Genomic DNA, 22,472 nt, shown 5'->3' with positions numbered 1-22,472 from the left:
CGTTCATGTTCGGTGACGTTCTTCGGTCAAATATGTAGCAAGCTGACCCAAGTCGTAAGTAACCACTGTAGCTCCTGTCTGTGTGTGTGTGTGTGTGTGCATCGATGGGATCACCACTTTATCGTGGTGAGGCACTTTGCGCGTCTCCATGACCCCTAGAGCTATGTCAGCAGGAGTCCCGTACTCCTGGCAGGGTCACCCAAGCCGAACAGGTCGAAGTGTAGAGGCCAGACAAAGAGTGATCCCAAACCAGCACCTGGAGGCAGGCAACAGACCGGACGACCGGCAGCCCCCTGAAACTCCTGCCAGAAGAAGGTCGTCATGGGTACCCTCATGCCACCGGAAGCCACCTGGCAGGAGTGAAGATGGTGGGAGTGAGGACTGCGCACCCACACCCTCACCTTAATCCCAACCTTTGCGCAAACTTCTTGCCCCAACCCCACACCCAATCCCCCGCCCTGCATCCCCCTAATCCCCCAAAACAAAGTGTGTACGTGAGAGAGAGAGAGAGAGAGAGAGAGAGAGAGAGAGAGAGAGAGAGAGAGAGAGAGAGTGATGTGACTCTTTGCAGTCACACAGGAAAGAAATTGGCTTAGTCTTAGACTGGTTGGGCACCCCTTGGTCTAAACTCTACAGGAAATCCACCATTTTAAAACTTCCTTTTACATTTTGCTTCATACAAGTGCTTTGATAGAGCTCATATTTTATCTAACTAATTTCTAATTTGATGTTCTTCAGTTTTCTAAAAAATCTACTTCCCGTGTGCCAGTGTCCCAATGTGCCAAAACCCCAACATGGTCCTTTATGGCTGCTCACAGCTTCAGTGATTCATTGTAATAAATAATATTGTACTCAATACAGCGAAATTGTAGCACTGTTTTTATTGTCAGAGATATGATAGTGGCATGACAATATTATTCAGGAATTCACCAAATGATCCGTAAACCCACTTAACAGTATTAATAGTATTAATACAATGGTCATGTTTTTCCACATGTGTTTTGTACAGTGCACAATTATTATAGAGTTGCACACCACACTCTCACATAAGCATAGTATCTTAATTTAGATAAATTAAACATAAGGAAACAGAATCAACACCAGATATCCAGACCTACATTTTATGATAACACTGAAGCAAATATGTCAAGACATTATTTCAGAAAATAAAAAAATCCTGGTCATGTGCAGTTTGAGAAATACCTTGGCTTGAAGATCACTAACTAGTTGCTGGTTACACAACTGGTGACTGTGTCTCTTGAGTACGTCTTTTTATTGTTCTCATATTAAATTCTTGCATTCATATTGAGGGCGTGTCATAACAGGTAGTAGGGATCAGTTCAGGATCAAGTAAAGATGTTATATTTTCTTGTATTTTGATTTCAGATTTCTGTTGCATGAAACAAAATGTATTCATCCATACATCAATGCAATTTGGACATTTTTCTGGGTTATGTGCCAGGAATAAGGCTTTGCCGTCAAAAATGACTTGATATTACACGTGATTGTCTAGTTTTGCATGTATGCACCGGAAACAACTTCACACACCACTTCAGTTTGCTAATTACTGTCCAACTAACAAAAATAAATAAATAATTCGACCTTTTCAGCTCATGCTAGATGTTTACTGGTCGTCATTCTTCGGCTACCATAAATGTGATTGTTTCAATTTTTAGACTGCATTCAGGAAGAAGCATTTAAAGTACATTCACTATGGCATGTGTAAAATGAAAGCATATTTTATCTGCCAATCCATGAATTGACTAAGTTGAAAAAAAAAAAATCCAAAACATCACTCTGTACCCAAACCCCTTCGAAATATAGTAACTGAAAAGGTTGACCTGCCAGGACTGGCAGGGCACACACGTTTCAGCCCCTCCTCATCTGCGATGTCCCTTCAATTTATTATTCCTGGCAGGTGTCTTGATCGGCAGACTGGCAGATCCGTTCTCCAGTGACTCAGGAGATGAAGCTATTGGGAGAGATGTGGGAGAAAAAAGTCCTGGCTCTCCATCAATATTTGACTTGAAGGGCCCAGCTGGGGAAAATGTCAGTGGACTGAAAAGAGAAAAAAAAATACAAAAGGGACATGTTCCCCCCACCCCCGCAAAAAGGGGGTAAAGAGAAAGGGACGATAAGTCAGAGTTAAACTGCAATGCTATGAATATGGTGTATCGCGTATATATAACAGATACTGTACAGCAGTGTTTTTCAAACCCTGTGCCGCTGTTGTCAGGTGTGCCGTGGGAAATTATCCAATATAGTATGCCTGTGTGATCTATCGCCTGAAATTAGAGATGCAACAGCACGAATGTTCCCTCTAAGCTGCGCAACTGCACACTGGTTGCACACTCTCAGCACACAACAAAACCTTTCCAGCACAGCGGACGCACTGCAAATGAATTAGATGTATAACTGTTTTTTCTGTATCAATTTTCCTGTGTAATTCAGTGAGTGACAGGTGTCCAGCCAATCACACGATACGATGCAATGACGCTTTGCAGCCAATCACGGCATTGACAGTACTTGCGCATGTTCTCTGCTCCATAACAATAAGAGTGCGACGGCGATAAGTGACGCTAATGCTAATCTTTATCATGGCGAAACGACCGGGCAGTGAACGTGATACGTCGACTCCCCCAAACCAAAATAAGAATGAACTGCGGTTCTTTCAAGTTGGAATGGCTGTTGGAGTATGTGCAAATAGAACAAGCACTGAAACTGGGTGAGATATTTTCTTTTTCGAGTGACAAAGGTATGCTCTGCAAAACATGCAGCAAAGCTAAAGTTATAAGTGAAAAATATGGACTAAATGGAAGCTGGACTACCTCAAGCGACACATTCAGCAGAAAAGTCATTTGAATGATGTTAGAATTATCCAAAGACTCGAGGGAAAAGGCATTGGTACAATATTGCGGGAGAGCGCAAACAACCGGGAGAAAAAGAACCGGCTGTCACACAGAAAAAAAATTCAATCCTGAGCAAGTTAAAGTTCTACTTGACTATATTTTACTTGCCATTAAAATTAATGCACCAAATATTGGATTGATGTTGATTTGATTCCTATTCAATGTGTTATAATATTGCATTAATTTTCAATGTTTAAAAAAAAACGCTTATAGTAACAATACAACACTTAATTGTTAAAATACACTTTTTAAAATTTTTCAGGTCGTGGTGTGCCGCGGGATTTTTTCAATGAAAGAAATGTGCCTTGGTTCGAAAAAGATTGAAAAACACTGCTGTACAGCAAGTAGCATGTGGATTCATGTCTAAGCTGTTCATGAGTATAAGTCACAACGTACTGGTGCTCTTGACAATAGTCCTGACACTAAAAAAGGAGGACATAACCCTATTTTATTACTTTATATACTGTACATGGACTGTAGCATTTGAAGAAAACAAAGAGACTATGTAAGGGAAGATGACGTTTCAGGAAAGTGTCCAGAAAATAGGCTGGGGCGATGAAAACTAAAGCGACGAGGCAGAATTACAAGCAGATGGAGGTGAAGAGGTGAAATGGTAAAAGCCAAACAAAAAATGGATAATGAGTTACACAAGCGGTTGAACACAAAGGTAGGAGAAAAAAAGTTGTATACATTGGCAAGGCAGTTAGGATCGTGCTGCGAAGGATTTGCAGCTGGTTATGGTGACTAAAGAAAAAGATGGAAATACTGTATACTGATAAGTGAGGAAAGGACACCAAGTACTTTGAGGAGTTGATGAACGAGAATGAAAGAGAAAGAGGGAGCTGGAAACGATGAAATGGAGCAAAGCCCGGTGATAAAACTGGGACTGTTTAGACCCTATTGACTGAGGTAATTATTTATCCATCCATTATTGCTAAAATAATATTTACAAAGAAAAGTATACACTGTCAAAGTCGCGGCCCACCACATGGCTGAAGTAGGTGTGTCCCAATGGTGGTTACGGATTAAACATGATACTAACAATGTAAGCGGATAAACTTGGAACTGACCATAACAATTTATCCAAATTTATATTTACATTTTTTTATTGTCAAAAACAATTTGGCGTTAATTTCATCTCATTCACTGATTAAATGTGTACTGTCCAGTGTCTTGGTAATAATGTTGGACGCTGCATTTCTTTTAAATATCGGGAACAATCAGCGTTACGGCCAGAATGAGTGGGAATTTTCATATTTCCGAAACAATTCGTAACAAGCCTGGTTGAGGGCAAAAAGGGGTGTCGAAGACTGGTGAAGACGATGGTACATGAAGGTGGAGGGGTTGAGGAATGCGCCAGGAGTGATGACATGTGACAAAAGAGCACCAGGTAAAGTGAAAGGAAAGAAAAGATTGATAAGATGGTCGTACGACCAGCCATGTTGTATGTTTTGGAGACTATTGCAAAGGGAATAAGACAAAAGACATAGCTGGACAAAGCAGAGTTAGGAGTGATGAGCATGGACTGATTTATGAATGCGCTCATCAGAGACCCAAAGGTAGAGTGGCCAGATTGAGATGGTTTCGAAATGTACAGACGTGGGAAAGTGGATACAGTATGTCAGAAAAAGGATGATGGAAAAGGTGCTGCCAGGTAGGAGGCAAGGAGGAAGCCCAAAGACAGCGAGGGAAGATATGGAAGATTTTTTTTTTCAGTGTTGTGAGCAAGAGTTGAAAGGGAAGGAAGATGACTCTAAACTTCGGTGCGTGATGACGGGACTAGTATACAAGCTGCGTCCACTAAATTGTCGATTATCGTTTCCTCTTGCATGTTAGCACAAAGAGACACTTTGTTAAAAGTACTTGAAAATACATGAAAATAACAGCAAGAACACTTCTCATTCGGACAACTGTTAGGTAATTTCAGAACTAAGTACTTCACATTCAGAGAGGACAGAATGCATGCAAACAGGAATTTTTGTCTCGCGGGGCTAAAGCGAGGCTTGACTGATACATCAGGAGGCAGAGAAAATCATTGAATAATATATTTTAGAATGTCAAATGAAATGCTGGACGGGCTTAACCGGAGCTACACTGATTTCTGATAGGGCGAGAGCCCCCCGGCAGCCCGGGGGTAGTAGCATGATGATTGAGGTGAGCAGATCTGTAATCTGAACTGCATTTAATTTAAACAGCTAAACAGTTAACCAATTGAACTCATCTAAAAATTCATGAACAGCAAACAGTATTTTGGTAAGTTAAAGACAAGCTAATACAAGGAGATTCTTCTGGGATCGGGAAAAAAAAAATCACAAATGACACAAATGTTATGGAAAGGGCTAAAGCTTGAGGCTAATTTGCTGCTTGCATGTGTGTTACCTGTTGGGTGTGTGAGGGCTACTGTTGTGTCGGCGAACAGGCCGCATTCGGGGTTCAAAGGAGAAACCCTCTTTTAAGCTGTCCAGGACCGAAGGAGCCACATAAGTGAAACCCTGTTGGAAATGAAATAAAAGTTCACCTCAAACACAAACGTTATCATGTTAACTCAGTACTACTAAAGCCATGAATCATAGGGCAAGTCTTTTGGGAGTAGAATTTCACAGTATCACAATGACTGTGCAATAAGAGTGACTGTGCAAAAAGCAAAATAATGAAAGAACTTTAATTTTGACATCTCTCTGAATAAAACAAAAAACAAAAAATGTCCTCCAAAGGTATTGGTAAGTCCATTTGTCTGTCTGAAAAGCTTTGGATTTGACATTGCAAGATGGCCAAAAAAGCACAACAATTCAGGATTTCTTTCCAGGTCGCATATTGTAACTTTTATTTGAAGCACAAAAAGCACAGAGGCAAATCTATAAAGAATCTTGGGAGGAAGTATTATGGACTGATGAGACATCGTATTTTACCACAGTGATGGATAGGCTAAAACGACGCGAAAATATTTGCTCACGATTCCAAACACAGCAAATATCTGTGAAACACTGTGGAGGTAATGTCAGGGCTTATACAGCCCCCATGGCCGCTTCTGGGATGGGCTCATTCATCTTTATCAATATAACACAGGACGGTGGCAGCAAAATTCAATCAGATGTCTACAAAAACTGTCTGTTGGTTTAAAGATAACAAAAGACTGACTGGGAGATCCAACATGCAGCAAAATAATGACCCTAAACCCATTGCCAAACGAACAAAGGAGTTTATCAGGTCCATGATTTGGCAGGTTTTAGACTGCATTTGACCTGGTAAAGGAGACTGAACTGTGGGAAAACCCCTAAATTAACTAGCAGCATTACAAAAGAAGAATTCACAAGTTTGCAGTTGGAAATGGTGATTATTGCAAGGACTTACAACTTATTATGTCTTCTTCACCTTTAAGTCCATGTGAAGCCCTGTGAGGAAAGTCTTCTAAATTTGACGCACCACAGACACGAGTATTAAGAACCTCGCAAATGTGAATGATAGCGAAAGAGAGAGAAATTGCTCATTTAAAAAGACGATGGATCAAATAATGCACCTGTTGTGAAAGTGCTCAATGAATAAAGATGTCTTGTATTGTATTGCACAGTGGAAAAATCAAGAAGTTGTCTCAGCTTTCAAATGCTGTAGGCATTTCCACGGAAAGCACAGAAATGCCTCACTGTACCGTCAACTGTCAATGAAATTGCCGATCACAGACATGACACAACACTAAAGTCATTTCAAATGGCAACCTTTTGGCTTTGATAAACACTAAAGGAACTCAAGAAAAAAAAACAATGGAATCATCCAATTCTAAGGAAGAAAATAACGGAATTACCCTTTTAATGTCCATTCCCAAAACTAACACCTGCATCAGATTTGATCTGCTCATCAGTGAACCGACATGAATCATGTCTCCAACACAAGAGATGTCAATTGAAACAAAGGAGAGGACTATCACACGCAATGTTGCAAAAAGGTGTTGGTTGCTTACTTTCAGCTGTGTCAAAAATCTGGACCAAGTAAAAACAACATGGGAAGTTTGTTCATGGCTAGCATACTGGTTGACCAAGGACGACATCCAAGCATCAAGACAGAAAACTTGTCTTGAAAACAGAAAATGCATAGCAAAAACAAATGAAGAACAAATGGGAGGACGTTTTTGACCCAACTGTAAGAAAATGCCTAAATGAAAAGGAATTTGCATACAGAAAAGCTCAAAGAAAGTGTTATTTTCGCTAGGACACTTGACATTTTAATCAATTTGAGGCCCCACACCCCCAAGTGACCACTAGATGATTTCAGAGAAAAACATTTGACACGTGTATATAGGATAGCCATAGCCTACTTTGACCTATCAATTATTTGTACCATTAATAACTACTCATAGAATTGATTATTCCATTGAATCCTCGATCAACGTAAAAAAGTAAAACAACACATTCCTAAAAAATCAAAACAAACAGCTTTTTTTCCCCAAAATGGCGCCTGAGTAGCAGCCGTCGGCAAGTGCTCTTCAAGAGCCTTGCGTTTTTTGTTGTTTTTTGTCTTTTGTTTTGTCACATGGTGGTGTTGTTACGTCGTGTGGACCTGATGTGGATTGTTTTCGGCATTTTTGGCAACGACATTCGTCAAAGAAGAAGAATCTGTGCTTGGTGGTTGCGCCTTCTCGGCAGCACGTGTGTACCAGCACTGATTTTGATTGGGAGGAATGTCGGCGCCATCTGACTCTGGTTGCTGGACAGCCCCTGGGCGCTTGTGTTTTGCGCCTGTAGTGGGCAGCATTTTTCACAGCCCCGCTTTGTTCAGCGGAAAGGTCGGTGCTGTTGGACAGTCTGCAGCTGGATGGATGCATGGCTTGAGGAGCAGACGGTGAGGAGAAAGGAGCGTCAGCGCGAAGCGCCGATGCCTATGGGGAAACTGGGAGTTGCGGGTTGGAATTGAAGTGGATTTACGTGGGACAGGAAATGAGAGCTACTCTCTTTTCGTTCATGGACGCTATAGCTTCTTTTAGCTTTCAAACTTAGCTTGTAGCAGATGTGTGGACATTTTGAGCATGACGTCCACTGGTGAAAAGGACACTTTGATTCGCTCTTACATCTATAACTGCTTCAAACAACAAAGTGTATGCAGGAAAAGTGGTTTAGATTGCACGACTGTCTGTGTCTCATGGGTTGTGTTGTATTATTTTGTCATTTTATGTTAACTGTTCTATTGATGGTGGCGCGGGCACCCGCAAGCGGCTCCTCTTGTTGTCTTGTTGTCTGTTTGAGAGGGAAGAAATTTCATCTGTGCTGAATGTTGCAGATACTGCACATTTGACAATAAAGTTGTACTTGACTTACTTTTAGTAGTTTGTACAAACCCGCTCCAGCGTGGACATTTTCTCTTCAACCTACCCTCGCTCCTGCTTTGCAGTAATTACATTACACTTTATTTTGTATCTTTTTCTTCTCTTTCAAGTGACCCCAAACCTTTTTTCTTTAAGTGTATTCCTCCATTGCAACCATATTCAATTGACTGAGTGCGTGCGTCTGCAATCAGCGCCCAAACAGGTGCAATGGCTGTACATGGTATGGATGGCATTTTTATTATACCTATAGGTGTTTCGAGGCAGACATTTTGTGTCAACAAATCTTTGTGGCTGACTTAGCCTTACTCACAGCAAAGGTGAGCTCTCCACTTTGGCCAAGTGACGCATCATCTGGACTGTCCACTGGTGTCTGTCTGGTAAACCTGGTATCAAATTGGCTCACATCTTCATCGGACTGCTACATGGACAAAGAAATGTTAACACAAACGCAACAATTCATTTCGAGAAAACAAATAAAGGTGAATAGGGGGAATTACTAGATTAAGGATTTGAAGTCATTGAGATGTGACAGCAGCCAAATGTCATATGTTTCAAATGTTTTACCAGCTGTGGCTTGTATGGTGGCTCAACTCTCATATTTAGTAGCTCGTCCCACTTGATTTGTTTGAAGAATGGATGTCTCTGAAGGGGGGGGGGGGGGGATACAAGAGCATGGTTAGACTGCTCTATAGCACATTTGTCTCATTGACAACTTTCATGGTTGCTATATTCAACCAGCCTGTGATGCACCGTTAATGTTCCTTTCAAAGAAAAACTTCTTGGTGACTCTGCTCAAACATTACTCAATGGTGACTGGATGAATGTCCAAATCACCTGGATTTTGTTAACCATGTAATTGTAATACAGTCAAACCTCGGTTTTCGAACGTCTCGGTTCTCGACCAATTCGGTTTTGGACCAAAAATTTCAAGTTTTTATGCCTCGGATGACGAACAAATTTCGGTTCTCGAGCAAACTGAGCGCACTTGAATGCGTCACTTCACTCCTCTCGACTTCGCTTCCTCGTGTAGCGTCCATTGTGAGCAGACGTTGTTGTATTGTTCAATAAAGACTTTTTTAAAAAAGCAGATGTGTTTGGTGAAACGCTTCCTCGTACAGCGTCCATTGTGAGCAGACGAGTTTGTATTGTTCAATAAAGATTTTTTTGAAAAAAGCAGACGTGTTTGGTGAGACGCTTCCTCGTGTAGCGTCCATTGTGAGCAGACGAGTTTGTATTGCTCAATAAAGATATTTTTTTAAAAAAGCAGATGTTTGTTGAGAACTACGTAATATCGGACTGTTATTTTCGCATCGTCATGGCACCAAAGAAAGCAAGTGGAAGTGGTAAACCTGGTGAAAAAAAAGAGGAAAATAGTGCGCAAAACTATAGAATTTAAGAAAGATTTGATCGCGAAATATGAGTCAGGTGTGCGTCCAATACGTGAAGCTCGCCACTCGAGGTGACAATACTATGGCCCATGTTTATTCCAACATCAAACAGGCTTACAGAGCAACTCCCCTCCCCCATCTTGCTGGATCTGACCATCTCTGCCCATCCCTCACCCCCACTTACACTCCCCTGCTGAGGAAGACGAAAACGTAAACAAAAACAATAAAAACTTGGCCTGAGGGAGCCCTCTCTCAGCTACAGGACTGCTTCTCAAGGACTGAATGGGATTTGTTCTCCAACCTCAACCTGCAGGAGTACCGTATTTTCACGACTATAAGGCGCCATTAAAAGTCTTAAATTTTCTCCAAATTGGACAGGACGCCTTATGATGCGGAGCGTCTTGTGTATGCGCTGAGTTCCAAAACCTGACTGACAGCCGACACGCTGTTTATATAGAGAAAAGGCGGAAGTGACTGTGGACAGGCATGCGGCAAAGAAGTCGGCCAATCAGTGAAGGGTGGGCGTGTATATATACATATATGGACAGAGAGAGAGAAAAGGCAGACGTGAGTGAGGACAGGCATGCGGCGAAGAAGTCCGCCAATGAGTGAAGGGTGGGCGTGTAAGTGGACGCTAAAGGGACTCCCCAAGCAGGTACCAACACCTGTATAGTGTGGCTATGTGCATTGTTGCAAAACAACTTCGGTTTTGGTTTCTAAGAACCCCCGAAAATAAATTCTACAAAGAGACACGCCTACGAAGCTCAGTTCAAACTTCAAGCCATCGGTTATGCTTTTGGCATGCGTGCCCATCTCACAGCAGTGGTGAAAAACCAAGTCAAGCAAATGAACTCTGAGCTTGCCGTTATTCCCGGAGGCTTGACTAAAGAACTTCGTTCAAAGTAAAGTTGCGACCGGGCGTTCAAAGTAAAGTTGCGAACGGCATGGGAACAATGGATGATCGATGGCAACTTTACAAAGAGTGAGAGGCAGCGCTGGGCGAGTTACGCCACAATTTGCGAATGGATTGTGGCTGCTTGGACGAACGTGTCTGCTTGCACTGTTGTTCGAGTTTTTGCCAAAGCCGGTATCATTTCTGTGGAGCCACATGGCAATGAGAGTGACTCTGACAACGAGAGGGAACACGGCGTTTTTGATGGATTACCGGTACTTGCACAATTGTTCAATTCTGATACAGAGGATGGGGACTTTGATAGATTTCTGGGTGATGATTGATCGAAAAACGTGAGTACATTGTACGATGGCTAAATAAAATACAACGGAACTCAGTTTTGCTTCCGTTGCCTTTTTAAAAACGTGTTTTTAGCTTCTATCTGTATGTCTTGGCATGCTACCGTATGCTTCAAGCTAGCGTGTTTTTAGCGTGCGCGCATGCATGCCGTATGTTTAAGCTGGCGTATGTTTTACCACTTTAAAACTGCGCCCAATAATACAGTGCGTTTTGTAAACTTAGCTTGTAGCCGACGTGTGCACATTTTGAGCATGACGTCTCTGTTCCACTGGTTAAAGGACACTTTGATTCTCTCCTCTTTCATCTCAAACTGCTTCAAACAACAAAGCGTGTGACGGAAAAGTGGTTAGGACTGCACGACTGTCCGTGTTTTATGTTATGTGTTGTGTTTATTGTTTTACTTTATGTTAACTGTTTTGTTAAGCGCTTTGTTACAGCTGCCGCTGTTGTGAAAGCGCTATATAAATCAGCATGTATTGTATTGTATTGTATGTGTAAAATACAGAAATAGCACCCATTAATGAGACTGCGCCCAACCATACGGTGCGCCGAATGGTCGTGAAAATACGGTACTCTGATACCGTACTCTCTTACATCAAAAACTGTATTGACGCTGTCCCCGTCAACAAAATGGTCAGGGTTTTTCCAAACCAGAAACCCTGGATGAACAGAGAAGTCCAGTCTCGACTAAAAAAAACGCAGCACCGCCTTCAGATCAGGGGACAGGGCCCTGTACAGCCCGGCCAGGTCAGACCCGAAAAGAGGCATCAGGGAGGCCAAAGCAGCCTGTAAGAGGAAAATAGAGGACCACCTCGCTGTGAATGACCCCAGGAAGATGTGGCGGGGAATAAATCACATCACGAACTACAAAAGCAGAAACGCGGTGAATGCTAGGACTGATGCCTCGCTGGCAGAGGAACTTAACAACTTCGTTGCCCGCTTTGAAGCAGCCAGAACCCCAGCACTTCCACACTGACACTTCAGGAGCACGAAGTGAGACGTGTGCTGAAGTCTGTGGACCCCAGGAAGGCGACTGGCCCGGACGGCGTACCTGGTAAGGTACTAAGGGCATGTGCAGACCAACTGGCTGGAGTTTTCACCAGGATTTTCAACTAGTCTCTGTCACAGGCCATCATCCCATCCTGCCTCAAAGCCTCCACCATCATTCCCGTCCCCCAAAAATCAGCAGCTGCCAGTATCAATGACTACAAGCCTGTTGCACTTACGCCTGTGGTCATGAAATGCTTTGAAAGACTGGTCTCACAGCACATCAGAGCCTGCCTGCCTCCCACTCTAGACCCTTACCAGTTTGCCTACAGGGCAAACCGGTCCACCGAGGATGCTATAACCATAGCACTCCACACCGTGCTGAGTCACCTGGAGCACCCGGGTTCACCTGGAGCACCCGGGAAACTACATGAGGATGCTCTTCCTGGGCTTCAGATCAGCCTTCAACCACATCATCCCGGAGATCCTGGTCCAAAAACGGACTCAATTGGGCATCTCCACCTCCATCTGCCATTGGGTTAAAAATTTCCTCACAGACACCTCAGATCTCTCAAACACCATAATCAAGTTTGCGGATGATACGACCGTGGTCGGACTCATCTCAGGGGGAATGAGTCTGACTACAGAGACGAGGTCACCGACTGACAGCGTGGTGCTCAGCAAACAACCTGCCACTGAACACCACAAAACAAAGGAGATGATCCTGGACTTCAGGAAGGGACGAGCAGACCCAGCGCCGCTTTACATTCATGGGGAATGTGTGGAAAAGGTGAGCCCCACTAGGTTCCTGGGTGTGCAGCTCGCTGCGGACCTCTCCTGGACAGCCAACACCACGGCGGTGGTGAGGAAAGCCCAGCAGCGACTCCACTTCCTGAGGGTGCTCAGGAGGAACAACTTGGAGGAGAAGCTGCTGGTGATGTACTACAGAGCTACCATCGAGAGCACCCTGGTGTACTGCACCACAGCGTGGTAAGCGAGGTGCTCATCAGCAGACAGAAAAGCGCTGCAGAGGGTGATAAATCTGGCCCAGAAGGTCACTGGCTGCTCTCTGCCCAGCCTGGAGGACATTGCCAGCTCATGTTACCTTAGCAGAGCTGCCAACATCATCAAGGATGCATCCCACCCCAGCAACCACCTGTTTGTCAAGTTACCCTTGGGCCGGCGTTACAGATCACACAAAACCCGGACAAGCAGATTCAGGGACAGTTTTTTTTCCTAGAGCCATTACTGCGATAAATAACCACCGAAAATAATCAAAGCTACTGCATTTTAAACCTAAACTCACTACCTCACTTGTGCAATAATAAGCAATATCTGAGCCATTTCATTGCATGTGCAATATGTGTCCTGTGTGCAATATAAGCCTCAGTCCACACTACCACTACTACTGCTGTTGTTGAGTTTTGCATTTATTTCATTCTATTTTATTTTTTTCATCGAAATGCACTAAGGAGTGGCACCCAAATTTCATTGTATGCTATACAATGACAATAAAGGCGATTCTGATTCTGATTCTGTGTGTCTGTGTTGGCTAAGGAGTTCGGGATGCCGAAATCCACCATCAGCAGCATCCTAAAAACGAAAGACCATCTGCCCGATGACAGCTGGGATAGGCGCACGCCCCACGACAGAAAGAGAGAGAGAGAGAGAGATGTTCCTTCAATTTTTATGTTACAATATTAATGTTAGAATTGGTGAAAATAAAACATATTACAGTTTGTTTGTACAGTATTTTACATATTACCTGCTCTCTTTTTACATGTGTACAGTTTATGGTGTAAAATTGTAAAAGTGGTTTAAAAAAGTTGTTTTCTTGACTTCGAACGGATTAAAAGATTTTACATTGATTCCAATGGGAAACATGGTTTCGGTTTTCGAATAGCCCTCTGGAACGGATTATGGACGAAAACCAAGGTTTGACTGTATGTCATTCTGCGTGATAGATCCACTAAATCCAGTCGATGTGATACGGGTTGAGTAGGAACACAGTATGTGAATACTACAAAACTGATGCAAAAAGACAATCCGCTCTGTAATTGAAAAATAATCTACATAGAACTTACCCCCTTGGGGGAATCAATTCATGTTATAGGATGAATTTCACATATGCTGTAGCAGCTTTGCAATTCTGTGTTAGGAGTTCTACAAACACTAAACTTTTGAACTTGTTATGCATCCATAAGAGTCTGGGTAGTTCTTTTCGTCTTTGGCCCGGAAGACAAGATGTCCAAAATTACCCAAAACAATCTGAAATGTGGACTCGTCAGACCACAGAGCACTTTTCCACTTTGTGTCAGAGTCAGTCTTGGATGAGCTTGGGCCGGCAGCGGTTCTGGGTGTTGTTGATAAACGGCTTTTGCTTTGCATACTAGAGTTTTAAGTTGCACTTGGAGATGTAGTATCGTACTGTATTTACGGACATTGGTTTTCTGAAGTGTTCTTGAGCCATTGTGGTGATATCTTTTACACATCAATGTTGGTTTTTGATGCAGTGCCGCATGAGGGATCAAAGGTCGTGGGCATTCAATGTTGGTATTCGGCCTTGTCACTTAAATGCCGTGATTTCTCCAGATTCTCTGAAGCTTTTGATGATATTACACACCGTAGATGATGAAATCCCTGAATTCCTTGCAAATGTACGTTGAGGAACATTGTCCTAAACTGTTCGACCGGTTATGGCCAACCTGTGAGCATGAGACACTGCTGATCAACCCTCTCCTAGTCATTCCCTCCATGTCTGGTCAAACGCTACAATATACAGTATAAAAGACTGTGATCGCACTGAGTGCTTTTAGCAGACTTGTGACTAAAAGGCGTTCGGTTCATTCCGCAGTGCCAACTGCGACTGCTTTCACTTCTGTGGAAATTAATCCTTGTGGTAATGTTTGAAAAATGTGCAATGAAATTTCAATCCACAATTTCACTAGAAAAGAGGTTGGCTTGATGGAATCAGATTGTTTATTCATTGCCATAAAATACAGTACATCAGGGGTGATCTACCGGTCGATCCTGATCGACCGGTAGATCTAGGACTCGTCCCAATTAGATCCGAAAGGTGTAGAGGAGAAAAAAAACAAAAAACATTTGTGTGTCTTTGTACATGTTAGTAATACATTTTTTTGTGTTAATGTACACTGCACCCTAATCATCCTATCAGTCTCATTTTCCGCAAAAAATATTTTAAGAATAAAATAAAATAAAGCAGGTAAATCTTTAACCTACGGTGGCGCGTGACCTACGTCAGCGGAAGTTGTTAGCGCTCAGCAGTCTGCAATTGCAGCTTGTGATCAGAGCTGTTGCGCTCTATCTTTGATCGTCATTATTCTCATTCAGAGTTTGCTTCATGTACAATTCACCGAGGGCACGGGCAAAGAATAGGAATCTAGAGGGCTGAGGGAAGCACTTTAAAACGGTACGTGTGAGCTATGATAATCAACAGGCTGCAAAAGTGCATCGCTTGCTTCCGTGTTTGGCTTCTCATCATGGCGTGTGTGTGTGTGTGTGTGTGTGTGTGTGTGTGTGTGTGTGTGTGTGTGTGTGTGCGCGTGCGCGGTAAGGGGCGATCCCGGGAGGTTGGTTGAACGAAAAGTCGATCTTAGGTCCAAAAAGTTTGGGCACCCCTGCAGTACATCCATGTGTTTTTTTGTTTGTTTAATGTAATTAGCTCATATAGTATACTTACAGGGTAGGCAATCACTTTCTTTCTTATACATTTAAAATAATTCTCATTAGTTTGTTAGTTCAGGAATGCAATTTTGGTTTTGAGAATTATCGCAGCACGGTGGCCAACGGGTGAGCACGTCTGCCAACAAATAAGCACATCCGCCTCAGTCCAGAGGTCCCAAGCTCGTTTCTGCTTCAGCCTTCCTGTGTGGAGTTTGCATGTTCTCCCTGTACCTGCGTTTTCTCCTGGTATTTCGGTCTTCTCCCACATTTCAAAAAACATGCATGGTAGATTGATTGAACGCTCTAAATTGTCCCTAGGTGTGATTGTGAGTGCAAATGGTTGTTTGTCTACGTATGCCCTGCGATTGGCTGGCAACCAGTTCAGGGTGTACCCCGCCTCCTGCCCGGAGACAACTGGGATAGACTCCAGCATGCTCACGACCGTCGTGAGGATATGCGACTCAGATAATGGATGGATGGATGATTTTGCACATGGAGAAAATGGAGTGAAAATACCTCCTGTAGATCTTCAAAAAAAAATTTTAAACTGGAAAACTATATTTTTTAATTCCAAATACACGGGACTCAAAGTTTTGCACCCTGATATAAAATCAGAGTGATAAGTTATGATGTAGATACTTATGTAGATGACAAAAGTGAAGCACATTATACATTTGTATCAAGAAATCTGAATAGGTTCTTAATGTTTTATAAAAAGACAGTTGATTTATTAATATTAGGATGATCCTAATGTACAGTTGCATTAAAATAAAAGAAAAACATCAAATGCTAAGATTTTACCGATCCCTCCTACAATCGGCTGTATGTGCCCCCTTGACCTAAAATATCAGATACCCCGCCACTTTGAAGGGGTGAAAATGCTACTTACTTTGATATCAGCGCAGTCTGCTTTACTGGACCCAAGTCTTTGAGCTGGATTCTTCTTCAACAGCTGGAAAATGAAAAAGAGAAACCAGATTAAATGTGGGAGAATCAATGACATGATATACAGGGTGTTCCAAAGGTTTTGGGCACATTTTGACATTGTATATCTCGGAAACTATTTCGGATGTAAAAACGCATCAGGTAAATTCAGAAAGCTTGTAATCTCAATTTTTACATGGAATGGTCAAAGATGTTCAATGTGAGCACCATTGGTCACACGACACACATCAAGCCGATAGTCAAATTCTTGCCAAACGCATCCCAGCATTGCATTGTCAATGGTTGCAACAGCTTCTGTTCTTCGTCCCGTTCTTTTAGCTGGGCATAAGCACCTATCCGTTACGAATTTACCATGCCATCTCACAATGGACTTCCTCTCTGGTGGCTCCTTTCCGAATTTTCTGCGAAATGCACATTGAACAACAGTCCATGATTCAGTTTTTGCAAATTCAAGCACACAAAACGCCTTTTCTGGTTGAGTGAACGTCATTAATGGGTCTGAAAAGAAATAAAAAAATCAATAGTCTTACGAAAAACGTAATGTAATTAGCTTTAAAATGGCCTGACTTTTATCTTACTACCATTCATAATTAAGGAGATATGGGGACTTCAAATGTGCCCAAGACTTTTGGAACACCCTGTATTTGGTCAATGATGAAAATCAACCCAGGACAGCTGTTGTATAAATTCTATTTTGCTTAACACAAAAGAACTGTGTGTGCATTTTATCTCCGTTTTTTTACACTTCTTTTTCACAGCTCTTGTGAATAAGACTGTACACCACTTCTGCCGCATTTGTAACACAAAATGGATCAGTGTTGAAACCACATGACCAAGAATTAAATATAAATACAGTTGAACATTTAAATTATACTGTATATTCTCATACGTCAAGTTTAATTGTCATTGTGTTTTGTCTTTCATGCAACATAGAGTCACTTGGTGGATATGAAAAACAACTGTTGACGTTTTATTCTCGCAGATCATGAACATGTTTGGTGACATTAATTAGTTTCCATGAGTTTTTTTTAAACTGGCGAGGCAAGAATAGTCCAGTGAATTGATTATTTGATTGTTCTAGTTTGATTTAAGTCATTTGGATGACTGATTGTGACTCTTGTAGCGTTTTTCCTCTCCTATTCTGACAATTACAGTGCTGTGAAAAAGTGATGAATTTCATTTACCAAGGGGGAAAATAAAAACTATGTGGCTCTATGTGAAAAATTTGCAAAGGTAAATTTGGCAAACTGTACAGAGACGAGGTGCGGAGACTGTTCACGTTGGTCAGTCCCTTAGCCAATCAGGATGCAGAACACAATTCACTGTTTAAAAAAAAAAGAATAAAAAAAACTGCACTAAAAAAATCCGTGAAACAGGGATGCCGCGGAAGGTGAACCACGTTACAGTGAGGGTTCACTGTAATGAATTCTGCTGTCAACCAGAAAATCCTGAAGGAGAACGTCCAACCATCAGTTTCCTCCGTCTAACGCAAACGCTCTAACATCATGCAGCAAGACAACGATTCGAAACACACCAGCAAGTCCACCTCTGAATGGCTTTAAAAAATAAAATTAAGGGTTTGGAGTGGCCAAGTCAAAGTCTGGATTTGAATCCATTTGAGATGCTGTTGAGTGGCCTTAAACATGCAGTTGATGCTCGTAAACCTGCCAATATGGTGGAGTTGAAGCAATTCTGCGAACAAGAATGGGTCAAAATTCCTCCACAGCGATGTGAACGACTCATCACCAATTATCGCAAATGCTTGATATCAGTTATTGCTGCCAAGGGTGGCACAACCCATTAGTAGGTTTAGGGTGCAACTACTTTTACACATAGGGACAGGCAGGTTTGGATTTTTTTTTCTTGTCTTAATAAATTAAACTGGCATTTAGAAACTACATTTTGTATTTTCTTGGGTTCTATGTGTGATACTGAATCACACAGAACTTAAATCTTTGTTTGTGATAAATATGCAAAGAATACAGAAATCAGGAAGTGGGCAAATACTTTTTCACAACACTGTATGTGCATTATTGCTTCTGTGTGTGATAACAACTCATTACAACCAACATGAAATCTGTATGCGTTAACATGTTACAGACCTTCTTGATGAGGTCCTTGGCATCGATGGTCAGATATGGAGGCAGATTAAGTTTACATTTCAAAATCTTATCAATGGTCTTTTTTCTGTTTTCCGCTGTGAATGGTGGCTAGGGAGAAGCACAAGAAGCATATTAATGGTGATGATCAACATTGCAGTTAATCAAGGCAAAAATCTTTTCCATCCCGTCTCAATCAATAGGTGCTTTGCAAGCTAATGTACCAAACAAACATGATTGACTGAAAAGAAAAAAAAATCGCAAGTACTGTACTGTAGGTCTATCACATTCATAGATACACAGTATTGCCAGATGCAATTGTACAAACTATGATTTGAAATTTACCAAATGTCTGAAAATCTTTTATCACTTAGGAGCTATACTCATTTAGTTACTACTAGGTTATACAGCAGGGTTGCCCACGATTTCAGCATGTGAGCTACTGATAAAATGTCCAAACAATCTACCTTCCATCCATCCATCTTCTACCGCTTATCCGGGGCCGGGTCGCGGGGGCAACAGCTTTAGCAGGGAAGCCCAGACTTCCCTCTCCCTAGCTACTTCTTCCAGCTCTCCCCGGGGGATCCCGAGGCGTTCCCAGGCCAGCTGGGTGACATAGTCACTCCAGCGTGTCCTGGGTCTTCCTCGGGGTCTCCTCCCGGTGGGACATGCCCGGAACACCTCACCAGGGAGGCGTTCAGGAGGCATCCGAATCAGATGCCCAAGCCACCTCATCTGGCTCCTCTCGATGTGGAGGAGAAGCGGCTCGACTCTGAGCCCCTCCCGGATGACCGAGCTTCTCACCTTATCTCTAAGGGAGAGCCCGGACACCCTGCGGAGAAAACTCATTTCGGCCGCTTGTATCCGGGATCTCGTTCTTTCGGTCACGACCCATAGCTCGTGACCATAGATGAGGGTTGGAACGTAGATCGACCGGTAAATTGAGAGCTTCGCCCTTTGGCTCAGCTCCTTCTTCACCACGACAGACCGATACAACGTCCGCATCACAGCAGACGCTGCACCGATCCGCCTGTCGATCTCTCGCTCCCTCCTGCCCTCACTCGTGAACAAGACCCCAAGATACTTAAACTCCTCCACTTGGGGCAAGATCTCTCCCCTGACCCGGAGGGGGCACTCCACCCTTTTCCGACTGAGGACCATGGTTTCAGATTTGGAGGTGCTGATTTTCATCCCAACCGCTTCACACTCAGCTGCGAAACGCTCCAGTGAGAGTTGGAGAGCCCCGTTTGAAGGAGCCAACAGCACCACATCATCTGCAAAAAGCAGGGATGCAATACTGAGGCCACCAAAACGGACACCCTCAACGCTTCGGCTGCGCCTAGAAATTCTGTCCATAAAGATTATGAACAGAATCGGCGACAAAGGGCAGCCTTGGCGGAGTCCTACCCTCACTGGAAACGATTCCGACTTACTGCCGGCAATGCGAACCAAACTCTGACATCGGTGGTATAGTGACCGAATAGCCCGTATCAGGGGGTTCGGTACCCCATACCCACGAAGCACCCCCCACAGAACTCCCCGAGGGACACGGTCAAACGCCTTCTCCAAGTCCACAAAACACATGTAGACTGGTTGGGCGAATTCCCACATACCCTCGAGGACCCTGCTAAGGGTGTAGAGCTGGTCCACTGTTCCACGGCCGGGACGAAAACCACACTGCTCCTCCTCAATCTGAGGCTCGACTTCCTGACGGACCCTCCTCTCCAGCACCCCTGAATAGACCTTACCAGGGAGGCTGAGGAGTGTGATCCCTCTGTAGTTGGAACACACCCTCCGGTCCCCCTTTTTAAAAAGAGGGACTACCACCCCGGTCTGCCAATCCAGAGGCACTCTCCCCGTTGACCACGCGATGTTGCAGAGGCGTGTCAACCAGGACAGCCCCACAACATCCAGAGCCTTGAGGAACTCCGGGCGGATCTCATCCACCCCCGGGGCCTTGCCACCGAGGAGCTTTTTAACCACATCGGTGACTTCAACCACAGAGATAGGAGAGCCCACCTCAGAGTCCCCAGGCTCTGCTTCCTCCAAGGAAGGCGTGTTGGTGGAGTTGAGGAGGTCTTCGAAGTACTCTGCCCACCGATTCACAACGTCCCGAGTCGAAGTCAGCAGCGCCCCATCCCCACTGTACACAGTGTTAGTGGTGCACTGCTTCCCCCTCCTGAGACGTCGGATGGTGGACCAGAATTTCCTCGAAGCCGTCCGGAAGTCGGCTTCCATGGCCTCACCGAACTCTTCCCACGCTCGGGTTTTTGCCTCGGCGACCACCGAAGCTGCGTTCCGCTTGGCCAGTCGATACCCGTCAGCTGCCTCTGGGGTCCCACAGGCCATAAAGGCTCGATAGGACTCCTTCTTCAGCTTGACGGCATCCCTTACTGCTGGTGTCCACCAGCGAGTACGAGGGTTGCCGCCACGACAGGCACCAACCACCTTACGGCCACAACTCAGATTGGCCGCCTCAACAATAGAGGCACGGAACATGGTCCACTCGGACTCAATGTCCCCCGTCTCCCCCGGAACATGGGAAAAGCTCTGTCGGAGGTGGGAGTTGAAACTCCTTCTGACAGGGGATTCTGCCAGACGCTCCCAACAAACCCTCACAATACGTTTGGGTCTGCCAGGACGGACCGGCATCTTCCCCCACCATCGGAGCCTACTCACCACCAGGTGGTGATCAGTTGACAGCTCCGCCCCTCTCTTCACCCGAGTGTCCAAAACATGCGGCCGCAAATCCGATGATACAACCACAAGGTCGATCATCGAACTACGGCCTAGGGTGTCCTGGTGCCAAGTGCACATATGGACACCCTTATGTTTGAACAAGGTGTTCGTTATGGACAATCCGTGGCGAGCACAGAAGTCCAATAACAAAACACCACTCGAGTTCTGATCGGGGGGGCCGTTCCTCCCAATCACGCCCCTCCAGGTCTCACTGTCATTGCCCACGTGAGCATTGAAGTCCCCCAGCAGAACAAGGGAGTCCCCAGCAGGAGTACTCTCCAGCACACCCTCCAAGGACTCCAAAAAGGGTGGGTATGCTGAGCTGCCGTTTGGTGCATATGCACAAACAACAGTCAGGACCCGTCCCCCCACCCGAAGGCGGAGGGAAGCAACCCTCTCGTCTACCGGTGTGAACCCCAATGTACAGGCACTGAGCCGGGGGGCAATGAGTATGCCCACACCTGCTCTGCGCCTCTCACCATGAGCAACTCCAGAGTGGAAGAGAGTCCAACCCCTCTCGAGAGAACTAGTACCAGAACCCAGGCTGTGTGTGGAGGCAAGTCCGACTATATCCAGTCGGAGCTTCTCTACCTCACACACCAGCTCGGGCTCCTTCCCTGCCAGAGAGGTGACATTCCATGTCCCAAGAGCTAGCTTCTGCAGCCGAGGATCGGACCGCCAGGGTCCCCGCCTTTGGCTGCCGCCCAGCTCGCATTGCACCCGACCCCTTTGACCCCTCCCACGGGTGGTGAGACCATGAGAAGGGGGACCCACGTTGCCTCTTCGGGCTGAGCCCGGCCGGGCCCCATGGGTGTAGGCCCGGCCACCAGGCGCTCGCCAACGAGCCCCACCTCCAGGCCTGGCTCCAGAGGGGGGCCCCGGTGACCCGCGTCCGGGCAAGGGAAACTGAGATCCTTTAATTTTTTTCATCATAAGGGGTCTTGGAGCCGTGCTTTGTCTGGTCCCTCACCTAGAACCTGTTTGCCATGGGTGACCCTGCCAGGGGCATAAAGCCCCAGACAACTTAGCTCCTAGGATCATTGGGACACACAAACCCCTCCACCACGGTAAGGTGACGGCTCACGGAGAGGACAATCTACCTTATTTATTTAAAAATATACTCTACTGAGAATTCTTTATATGTACAATATG

At 44.4% G+C, this 22,472-nt stretch overlaps 1 protein-coding gene across 1 annotated transcript in view; it reads right to left on the bottom strand.

Moving 5' to 3' along the window:
* Window positions 1-866: 866 nt before the first annotated feature.
* The window catches only part of LOC147200743 (ribosomal protein S6 kinase beta-2-like), a 36,958-nt gene continuing 15,352 nt past the window's right edge, over window positions 867-22,472 (bottom strand). Inside the window, exons 11-16 of the mRNA XM_086119750.1 lie at window positions 18,585-18,692; window positions 16,427-16,489; window positions 8,788-8,865; window positions 8,534-8,641; window positions 5,289-5,401; window positions 867-2,058 (exon numbers count right to left, since the gene is read on the bottom strand). Of these exons, the coding sequence (XP_085975876.1) occupies window positions 1,881-2,058; window positions 5,289-5,401; window positions 8,534-8,641; window positions 8,788-8,865; window positions 16,427-16,489; window positions 18,585-18,692 (648 nt within the window). The 3' untranslated portion in view covers window positions 867-1,880. The remainder of the gene's footprint in view (window positions 2,059-5,288; window positions 5,402-8,533; window positions 8,642-8,787; window positions 8,866-16,426; window positions 16,490-18,584; window positions 18,693-22,472) is intronic.

This window comes from Hippocampus guttulatus, chromosome 9 (assembly GCF_054856545.1).
Source record: "Hippocampus guttulatus isolate MCC_2025c chromosome 9, RoL_Hgut_1.0, whole genome shotgun sequence".
NCBI classification, from domain to species: domain Eukaryota; kingdom Metazoa; phylum Chordata; class Actinopteri; order Syngnathiformes; family Syngnathidae; genus Hippocampus; species Hippocampus guttulatus.
The sequence above is the reverse complement of the archived record's forward strand: the minus strand, read 5'-3'. Positions and strand labels throughout refer to the sequence as shown.